Here is a 10,797-nt window from a genome sequence, read left to right as displayed (position 1 = left end):
TGTTGTAGCAGTAGGCTGATAATAACATTTTTTTGTTTGTTTTTAATCACACTTCTGTCGTGTGTGGATTAATGCAACTTTTACATTGACATTGAAATAGACACAAATACAGACAAAATTAACAAAACTAAACAAATTAATAAGTGTCTTATTGATCGTTTTTGTTTTTTTACACTTACATTTGAATGTAATCAGTCACATCCACTGAATTGTATCCAACCGAAGGCAGGCTACACAGAACTCAGTGGAAATAGGACTTCATTCACAAATTCAAGTAATTCATCCCTCTTAAATGACTAGAAAAATGACGAATCCATTACTGCCCACGTACCAAGTTAACTTTGGTTTTATTGTTTCATTCTGAAGGTTTTTGCACTAATATAGCACTCTATAATATTGTACTTTATAAAAACAGAGTAATAACATAATTAGATAAATCAACAGTTTCTGCATCAAGATTTAATACTTCAATTCTATTAATTGTGCTGCTCCTTCTGGATTGGCCACGGGGGGGGGGGGGGGGGGGGCGGGTACAGCATTGACTCTAGTCTCAGTCACTCTCTAAACTGCACTAATCCAACCATTTTCTGAATCGCTTAGCCTCACTAGGGTCGTGGGCGTGCTGCTAATATGAGCAGTTTTTCACACAAGCTAAAGAATGTATAGCGTGTTTGTGTTAGCAGGTAGCATGGGTATATTCCAAAGGTAAAGTTGTTTGTTTGGTTCTTGGTGGGTAGAAGTATGCGATGTAAAATGACAGGAAAATGCATCCAATTTCCTTTTAAACTGGCAAACAAGCAAAGTCGTCTTCCTTCTGTGCAAGAGGTCACGCTAAGTACGAGGCTAAAAAGATGGACAGGCACAAAAAGAACAAGGTGATAATTTATCAGTTTAGTTCAATTAAAAAAAAAAAAAAAAAAAAAAAAAAATTTTGATTGAAATTCTAAGATTAAGGAGCGAGTCATACTGAGAGTCAGCCTTGTGTGTGCACGGAGGCGGCGACGGCGACGAGTCGGGTATGATTCCCAGTACAGTATAGTCATCTTCAAAGTTCCCCTTTCGACACCATAGCGGCCCTGAATTAACAGTTTCCTCCATACGTTTTGACATTTGAGAAGATGCTGTGAAGTTGAACAGAAACGCACGATGGTACTCATTCACAAATATTGGAGTGGCTGTTTAACACATTTGTTTTGGTCATTTTGAAAAAAGGTGTCTGCCACAAAGCAATGCAGAAATGTAGTGCGAACGCCGTTTGTCACACACAAGTAGACACGAGTCAGTACAGAACTTTCTGTTTATTCAGTTCCGTTAACAGACATCTCTTCAAGAAATCTTTATTGTGAAAACAACATACACGCCTGTCAGGCTCAAACATTCAATCTGATATCCAAACAACAAAATGACTATAAAAGTTACTTCTTTTTAGAAAAAAAAACAAAAACAAAAAAAAAAACATTAGAGCAGCTGACTGAGAATTAGCCAAAGAACAATTATCGGAATGTCAAACTTTTGTAAACAATCTGCATACAGTATTCATGTAGTGCATGTCTGAAACGTAGCCAGCTTTTAAAAAAAGAAAAAAAATCGAACAAATGCAAGTGGACTGGCCAATGCGCAGTAATAGTTTTCATTCACCAAATTTAGTTCTGTTAAACTTGTCAAGCCAAATGTGAATCTTTTGAACAATCCACCTTGTTTTGTAAAACATCAGATTGAAGTCAACCTACTGGTGACTTTCCTGCAACTTGGCGCCATCTTTAGCCTGTGTAGGGGAACTGCAGGAGGACGCCTTGTCCGGGTGCCAGGGTGATTTTGTCCAGATCGATTGTGGAGTCGACCTCTATTACTGGATCTGTAGACAACTTGACTGTAGCCGTTTTTGGTAACTCTACTTCTTCTGCAGGACAAAGGGGGGGGGGGGGGGGGGGGGGGGGAGTTGTTAAAGACCCGTGAAGTGAATTCAGAGATTTGTTTCCAAATAAATCATAAATCATACATGTTTTGATAATTGTTGAAAAGGTGCAAAAATGGAGAACTGCTGAAAATACACTGTAATTTCACGTGAATAATATGCAAAAATAAAGTGGAGTATTAGTGTGCAGCGAGGGGAAAAAAATAAAAAAATTAAAAAAAATAAAAAATCACTTCATAGAGGTTTACCAGTTTCTAGGGGGGTTATAAAACATAAAAATAAATTCCAAAATGACATTTAATATCGAATATAACAATTTTATACAATATAAAATAAGAAATTGTTGTCTCACTTTGTTGCATTTTCGCAATACGAAAATTACGGTAGTGGCGTGAAATCCTGACGGTCTTTGGGTGTGGCTAAACTGTGGCTCCCTAGCATTAGAGCGCCCCATTGTTGGCTGTGAGTGCGACTTGATAAGCGTGGTGGAACTTGCCTGTCGGCGCCAGCGTGAGTTGGAGTGTCTCCGACGCCTCGCCCCAGTTGACCGCCGTGACAAATCTATCGCTCTGGTCCCACAGGCGTAGGAAAGCGAGCGAGGAGGCGGAGGACTGGAGCGGGTAGTAGTCGCCGTGGAGGAGGGAGCGCTCTTTGCCTCGCAGGTCACTGAGGGATTTGAACCATTTCCTCACGGCGATGTATTCCTCACGTTCGGCCTGGGCGGGGGCAAAATGGAGCGAGTGTCAAAACCAAACGTCCTGATTTAGAAAGACTCGGCTTTCTTCAAGCGCTGACCTTTGCGGTGTCATTGGCGGCGCCTTCGTCGGCCTTGGGGTCCTTCTCGAGGTCCCAGACCATTTTGGGAAATTTTTCACCCTGACAAGGATGCAAATGCACGTGATTAGACTCAAGCGTGTTCCCCAATATGTTGCATTACATCAGAATGTCATTTTTTTCAGTACTTCCACAAGTCTGAATTTAGAATTATGCGCCTTCATCGTAGTACCACAGCCCATTGTTGCTGGTCCATGTAGCAGCAGTTGCTTGAAGGATTATATTACCATAAAAGCAATGCTAATTTGCATTAGCCCATTCATGGTGTTTCGCATTATATGTTAGCATTAAGCTAGCAGTCACGTTAGACAAAAGGTTTTGGTGAACATTTTAGTGTCTTAACATATAATAGTTTCATGTCAGTTGTAAATAAAATAAAATATTATTTATAAATATACAAATTAAAATTATATTAAAATTAAATAAAAAAAATTTAATACAAATTAATAAAATATTTTCAAATACAAATTAATAAAATAATTAATACAAATAAAAAAATAGTTAATAAAAATAGAAATTACTAACTACAAATCTTTCAATTCCTGCAACAGGCAGAACAGTTAGAAGCTGTTCCACTAGATGGCAGAAGGTTGCATTCTGTTCACATAAACAGGCCCAGAAAGTCTGCAGGAATTCTAGGCTAAATTTGAGATCATTAATATTTCCATATCCATACTTTTTGGAGACGTTTTTGTTTGTTGGTGTGCTGTGATGTTTTTCTTGTACAAAATATGGGACACAAATAAATACTGCTCTATAGTACGGATTTTTTTTCTCACCGTGGGTAAAGTGTGCACCCAAAAAAAAAAAAAAAAAAATGGCAAAGAGCAAATCTTCAAATGGCCTTACCTGCATCTGAAGGCCAATCTCGTCACCGTAGCTAAAGACGGGCGTTCCGGGCATGGTGAAAAGAAGTAGCTGGTAGAGGCGGATCAGCGCCCGAGACGTGGCCCGTTTCGACATCTTATCCCGCTGGGCAGAACCGAAACCCCAGCCCAGACTTCTCTGCTCGGAATGCAGGACGTTCAAAGCGTTGATGCGCTCCGCGCCTGTTGGCGATCGATTGGCCGTCATTTGCGACAACTGGAAGGAGGTGGGGAGTGCGAGCGCTCGCTGCCTACCTTGACCTTTGGCGCTGAGCAGGTCCGACAACACCAGATCAGCGCCGGAGGTATTGAGCAGCTGGGAGAGCTCGGCGGCCGAAACACCTTCGACCACGCCCATCAGCATCCTGCAGAAGCGAGTTCCAGTTCAGCCATGTGTTGGTCAACACTACATCGTTTCCTATTATATAATGACTTTGCCACTTTGTAATGATGATTGAAGTAGTAGGAATCAGTTATCCCGGTAGAGCAATTTTGAAAAATAATCTAACTGTGTGCTTTTTAACAATATTGTGATTGTGATTTAATATGCAATTATAAGTCCTCTTCCCATGTGTCACCTGTTTTCTGAAGCTGAGCCATGATTGGTCGTTACCTGGGCCCTGAGAAACTGTGATGTCATTTTCAGTGGACAGCAAGTGGCAAAATGGCCGCCCCCCGAGATGGCTAAAAACGGTTGGATTTTGCTGCTTAACTCATATTCCACAAACGCAATATTAATCAGAATGCCTTGTTTCAACTAATGGGCCTGCATAGAAAATATTGATGAAAAAATAAAAAGGTTTGGGTTGATTTCCCCTTCAAACGAAGAAGAAATAAACTGATCTGTAATTAGCGCTGCATGCGATATGGTTTTGGTTGAAAACAGCAATATCGACATTATTGCGATATTTCACATGACATTTTTATTCCACTAGGATAAAGGCAGATAAACCATGAATGAATATGAAAGACATCTTATCTACTTCAATTTGTGTTGTTAACTTGCAGTCTTTGAATCTTTCCAAATGACAACTACGTAATTCAAATTTGGACTACTCTTGGAAAATTACAACCTCTCGTTTCTGATCAATATTTAGTACGCTTCTGTATATTAAATGTTAATATTAACGTTGGTCATTATTGTGGTACTTGGAGAGCCAATAATTTTTTCGGAGGAGGCACTTGGTGTAGCGAGTTTGGCAACTACTGGGTTATCCCCTTCATAGTGCCCACAATGTAGCAGGAAAAGTAGCAAACAACCGACATTTTAGTCCACTGTGTAAAAACCCCCATGCAGCGCTTACACAAGGGATCACTTTAAAGCCGCTAGCTCAATCCAGCCTGTCTCTCGCTAGCCCTCCCCTGCAGCGCTGGAATGTTTTTCATTCCACACTGCGCTACAGCGTCTAAATGCCAAAACGTAAACGTTCCCACATCTCCTGGAAATCTTGTCAAGTTGTAACACGCCCACTCCAACAGTTTTCCTTAGCGGCAAAGTGTTGTTACTTTTTCTTGGTGTCCTCCTCGGTGCCATTCCCCTTCACCACGGCCAGCAATCGAGACAAGTCGGCAGCGCTGGAGGCCGTGGCGAGGTCGGAGATCTTGATGCCGTCGACGCCCATATTGAGCCAGTGCTCCGCCGCCGCCTGCGAGACAGACGCACGAGACGTCAAGTGGAGTTCCATTGGTACGGATGGCGTACCCGTGAGCGAGTCCGACCTGGACGCTGTCCATCACGTCGTTGAGGTCGCCGCCGCTGAACCACGGGGAAGCTCCCCGGTAGTTTGGAGTCAAGTCAAGCACCACAGAAATACCTGAGAACAGGAGGAATGCTCGTAAATTCACGTGAAATTAGCCACGCGTGGCTGACGACCGATAAAGGTTATTATGGTGAACAAAAACTGGCAAAATAAACTCAAATTACTAATGAAGAAAATGAAACACTAAAACTTCATCTTACGTCTCTAAATCTAACAAACTATCTAATTATAACTATTTATAACAAAAAAGGCCTTTGTTTTTCGTCTGTCAACATGCTAAATGATCGTTTTAAATACCTTTATTTTCATTTTGAAGGTCAAAGAGATTTGTAGTTTACTTTAATACACAATACTCAGTCACCTTTTTTTTTTTTTAAATCTTGCACTCGACAAATACTCCATTTTTTTTATTAAAATAAAAACTAAATTAAAATAATGCATTTTCAAAAAATAAAAAGAAATGACAATGAACAAACCTGTTCTAAAAACGAATTTAAATGCAGTTTAAAAGTCAAAACAAAATAGAAACGAACTACAATGAAAAATCCAAAACTATTATAACCTCGGTGCCGATACTGTCCCCCTGTTCCTGCTCTAATATTACAATACCACCGTGAGTATATATACTCTGTCATATACTACACTATTCCGTCCTAAAAAGGCGACAAGCCATTTAACCCCTTGGTAAGTGGAATAGGTTTACTTTCTGTGTACAACAAGTTTTATATAAGTGAGTAAAATATTTCCGGTGTTGAATAAAAGTTTGTGTTTTTCAACAATGCATGATTAAAATATAAGCTGCCACATATTTTGGGCCTTTTTCGGTCACACCCCAAGTTGCAACAAGATGGCGCAATTTTTGTCAAGCGAAGCCATTTTTTAAAGTAGTAATGTTCTAAGATTAGTTTTAAATGCTTTTGTGAAGTGGTCGGGATTATCATTTGTGCGACAATCACTTTTTAAAATCATGATTTAAGACTAGTGGCGGTTGACTGTATTGTTACTCGGCGAGTGGCTGAGCACCCACCCTTCTTGTGGGCCTTTTCCAGCACAGCGAGGAGGTCTTTCTCAGTCCCCTGAGTCGGGTCGATCTGCTTCAGGTTGAGAGTGCTCGGCTGGTCTCCCTGCACGGTGTGAAAGGGGCCCAGAACCAAACCTTTCACCTTCAGCTGGTTGACGGTGTCCAGCTTCTTCTCAATACCTGCACGAGCAGAGCAGAGCGGGTGAGGCAACGCTTGCGGCATGAGAAGGTCGCTTGTGTTGACACGAGGCAGTAACATGTGAACAATCCCGCCGTGCCGTCTGGCGGCCATGTGAGCACAAAACCATCCTTTATGAGGGAACAAGTCACGCGCGGTGGTGCTTGGAATCCTGCCAAAGATCCGTTGGAAGGCCGAGCCCCCCCCCCCCCCCCCTCCGGCAGCGCCAACAAATGCCACCGCCTCCGAAAGGACGACTCGAGTGCGGAAACTAAAGCGCTGAGTTGAGCTCAAGCTATAAAATAGCAGAAGTCTAACCGGATAGCTGCTAGCCACACATAAAAAACGCCAGAGTTGCTTCACCTTCAGCTGCTATCAGAGCACATGATACGAAAGAAATGACTCAGGGGTTTTGCTGTCTCTTAGACCTTTCAACACCGCACGTGTCAGCAGTTGGGTATGGAGCCAGCTTGTGACAACTTGAGCCTGGTCTCAGGACACGTGAAGTCTTTTGCTATTTTGAGGAGGTTATCAAGGGTCAAAGTGGCGCCTCGCCAGAGTACTGTTAAAAGTCACAAAGCGATATATGCAGCACCTGCCAATCCGTCGGCGAACGCCTCAGCGTCGGCGATCTGGTACAGGGGTCCGTGGTTCCACCACTTCATGTCCGGGATTGGTTTGCAGCGCGGTGCCTGGACGATGATGGCGATGGCTCCGGCCAGCATGCCCAACCAGCCCAGCCAGAAGAGGATGAGCAGCACCCAGCGGATTCTCACCCAACTAAAAAAAGGAAGGACGAGCGTGCAGGGTGAACGGACTTGACCCCAAATATTTAAAGCGAGGGCGGATGGTGGTATGCATGGTGAGCAATGTTATAATCGTTACAGTGTGTGTTAAAGTAGCAGCAGTTAAAAGGCTTCCGATCATCCGTGCTCATTGGATTTGTTAGTATTTAGCAGACTTTTGTTCGACGAAAAGATATGGCTCGGTTGAAAATGTGAGGTTTAAATATGCAATGTTGGATTATTTTTTGTTTAAGGTGTCAGTTTTATAGTAAACTTTGAAAGGGAGTTAAAAGTACCAGTAAACAGCTTGAAGCAAGAACACTTAGTAGTACTTTAATAAGTGTGTTTTAAAATTTAAATGTATGTGGGAGGAGTAAAATCACTCCTAAAACCTAGTTTTTATACAGTTTCTCTATCTGGCGGACTTTCATCTACTGCGGGTGGGTCAGGGGGTACCATATAAATGGTCTGGCAGCTCTTACCCTGGAGTGCCAGCAACTTTCATGAGTTCTTCCTTGGACAGGCCCGTGAACGCCACTTCTTCCTCCGGAACCTTCACCTTGACGCTGCCATTTTTCTCACCGCTGACCGCCTGCCCATCGCCCGTCATGGGCTGCTTCTCGGGGTCCAGCTCGTTGAGCTCCACATCCTTCATGTCGACTTCAGAGTTCATCTTTATTGGACAGTGCGGAAGGAAAACATACACAAAGTGGCTGTCATTCAGGCAAACTGACTTTGCTTCAACTTCAATGGGTCACATGGACTAATAGAAATGCTCAAAATCCACTTCACTTGCTCACCTTTTAGACGTTCTAAAATTCCACTTTAATGGTAGAGCAAGTACAGTATACTAAGAATAAGAATAAGAAGGCCTTTGTTGAGCCCACAGTGGGGAAGTTTTCAGTGTTACGGCAGCAAAGATATAGGTCAAACATTCAGGATCAAACCTATGTAAATATACGCAGTAACTGTGTGTATATACACACCAACATACATCGACATAAAAAGTATGAGGAACACTCATTTTAGCCTGTACATAGTACAGAGGAAAAATACTTAAGTAAGTGACAGTGCTGCAGTGAAATGTAAGGAACAGCATTGGATAAAAATAAAACTAGACCAACAGTAGTGGGGAATGTTGAGTATTGCACGATATAAGCTCAGGTGCAGGACTGCACAATTGCACTAATGTCCCCCAGTTTGTAGAGACTACACAATGTTCTTGTTAAAGAGTCTGACAGCAGCAGGCAAGAAGGAGCGGCGGAATCTCTCCTTTGCACAGCGAGGGTGTAACAGTCACTGAAGGAGCTGCGGAGTGCTGTTAGGGTGCCCTGGAGGGGGTGGGCTGAGTTGTCCAGCATTGATGACTGCTTGGCCATAATCCTCCTGTCCCCCACTGAGTCCACAGAGTCCAGGGACCAAGGTTTTAGTCATTCCAAAAAAATCCACTTTAATGGCCTTTAGAGCAATTAGAATTAGACACACTACGTCTTTAGTAGCAGCTATTACTTTTAGGCTCTATTGGCGATTAAATAAACACTTTTACTGTTCGCCTTAGACAACATTTATGTGTTGTCTGATGTAATTGTCAGTGACGTTGCACGAGGGCAAGTTGCTAGCTAGCATGCTAACCAGCCAATGGCCGAATTTGTTTTCATTTATTCAAACTTCTATTCAAATGTTCGTTTGTGATAACAACATTGAATGGGCAACCCGACGGCTCATTCGGGGTGCATTTTTCCCGAAAAATAAAATGTTCCCTCTACTTTTTACATGTTCTTTTAAGAGATGACGCAACTGATCACGTCATCGTCAGGGCACATGTTCGTTTAAAGTCACGTGCTGGGAAATACTGGGAATAAAACGATTGTATTTACCTGGTTTGCGTAAATGATGAATCCGTACCGTAGCTTTACTTGGCCGTACCGTAGCTTTACTTGGCCGATCCTACCCAGTCAGTTCGAAATCTGATTAGAAAAGCAGCTCAGTGTTTTTATGTAGCTGCCCTGAGTTCTGAGCGCTCCTCCCTCCCGTGTGGGAGTGGGCGCCGACTCGTTTTTCCTCGAAAACAATTTCAGAGGACGCCCTAAAGACTTTATTCCTATCAGATTGGGGCACAATGTAACTTCAAATGGATAGGGCGCATCGGTAGTTTGCCTTCTACTCGTTTGTTCTGCGTGTCCTTTGCCGAAGTTTGTACAAGAAAAGCCCGAAAAACTGGTTTGTTCGGACGGATTTGAACTCAGAATAAAGCAAACGCGTTTGGTCAACAACTTGTGATGCAATCGAACGCTTCACTGGAACTTGTGATTAAATCATGACAAACACATACCCAATCATTCACTTTCATTCACTGTTTGATTAAATCATCGGTTGATGTTTTAAAAGAAAACAAAGACTCTGAACATTCTGCAAGTATAATGAAACTAAAATAACTTTACACTGACCCAAGTGTAGTTCTGCGAAAAGCTAAATGTCATGTACAGTAGTGCTGTTGCGTATCCATATAGGCATTAATGTTGAAGGCGGACGTATAGCAGACTTGCGTCCTCTCCCAAACAAACTCAAAATACAGCCATCCAGAATTAAGTCCACACAATGGTCTGAGGATCATTTCAAATGTGTTTTATGTTGTTTTGTAATGCACGTGGTTTCATTTGAGTTGATGTTTATTTGTGATTATCGTTCACTGGTGAGGGCTTGAACCGATTGTTCAACTGACTTTGCTACTTTGCAAATGATAGGAGCGCCGTCTATGACAAATAAAGTTCTTATTAGCACACAATTATTCTGTATAACATTTTGGGTACTTCACATTGCCGGTCCGAATCTTTAAGGTAGTGGTGCTCGGAGCTAGCCGAAGCTAGCTAGGCTAAATGCTATACTCACCAGTCACCACCATCATCTTATTTTTGTACTTGGACCTGGAGAGATGGACTTAAGACTGTTTCACCTTATTGGTCGGACATAGTGGAAACTCCTCCACAGACTCTTGCTAATTTCAGCAACTACAAGTAATGCAATGCTGAGTTGTATGTTTAATCATGTTTTGATTTTGTTTCTGTGCCTGTCCATCGGAATATGTCTTTATGTGAAACCGATTTGTGGTGCAAAAAAAACCCATTGACATCATCAATTAATCGCCTTTGACCGCAAATAATCTCGTTCTGGTGATTTTGAAGCTTTATTGCTCATAAATCAACAGGAACGTGATGTAACTGATGTCGTATCAAAAGCAACATCAAACGCATGTGACTTGGACGCGACCCCGCCAGGAGAAGCCAAACACGCGCGCCACCTGTTGCTGTTTTTAACTGTCCACTGTATTTGTGTGCGCTTGGCTGCGTTTCTGTAACAGAGCTGTTGACCTTGCACACCATCGCCGGCCTGGCACAAAACTAGGTTTTCAAAGTCCCATCATCTTTGTAGGGAGATATC

General features: G+C 42.3%; 1 protein-coding gene across 2 annotated transcripts; it reads right to left on the bottom strand.

The window, feature by feature from the left end:
* Nucleotides 1–1,279: 1,279 nt before the first annotated feature.
* slc3a2a (solute carrier family 3 member 2a) lies at nucleotides 1,280–10,432 on the bottom strand. 2 transcript variants are annotated; one of them, XM_086023979.1, is made up of 11 exons: nucleotides 10,249–10,432; nucleotides 7,842–8,032; nucleotides 7,170–7,354; nucleotides 6,403–6,576; nucleotides 5,335–5,429; nucleotides 5,122–5,261; nucleotides 3,871–3,980; nucleotides 3,599–3,798; nucleotides 2,711–2,791; nucleotides 2,412–2,631; nucleotides 1,280–1,900 (listed from the first exon to the last, which is right to left on the bottom strand). In XM_086023979.1, the coding sequence occupies exons 2-11, from the start codon at nucleotides 8,030–8,032 to the stop codon at nucleotides 1,761–1,763; spliced, it is 1,536 nt and encodes a 511-aa protein (XP_085880105.1). In that variant the 5' UTR covers nucleotides 10,249–10,432; the 3' UTR covers nucleotides 1,280–1,760. The 2 variants fall into 2 exon arrangements, with proteins under 2 accessions (XP_085880105.1, XP_085880104.1); XM_086023978.1 differs by lacking the exon at nucleotides 10,249–10,432 and adding an exon at nucleotides 9,237–9,531.
* Nucleotides 10,433–10,797: the final 365 nt, after the last annotated feature.

The sequence above is a fragment of the Filicampus tigris genome, chromosome 2 (genome assembly GCF_054856515.1).
Source record: "Filicampus tigris isolate MCC_2025a chromosome 2, RoL_Ftig_1.0, whole genome shotgun sequence".
Classification (NCBI taxonomy): domain Eukaryota; kingdom Metazoa; phylum Chordata; class Actinopteri; order Syngnathiformes; family Syngnathidae; genus Filicampus; species Filicampus tigris.
The sequence above is the reverse complement of the archived record's forward strand: the minus strand, read 5'-3'. Positions and strand labels throughout refer to the sequence as shown.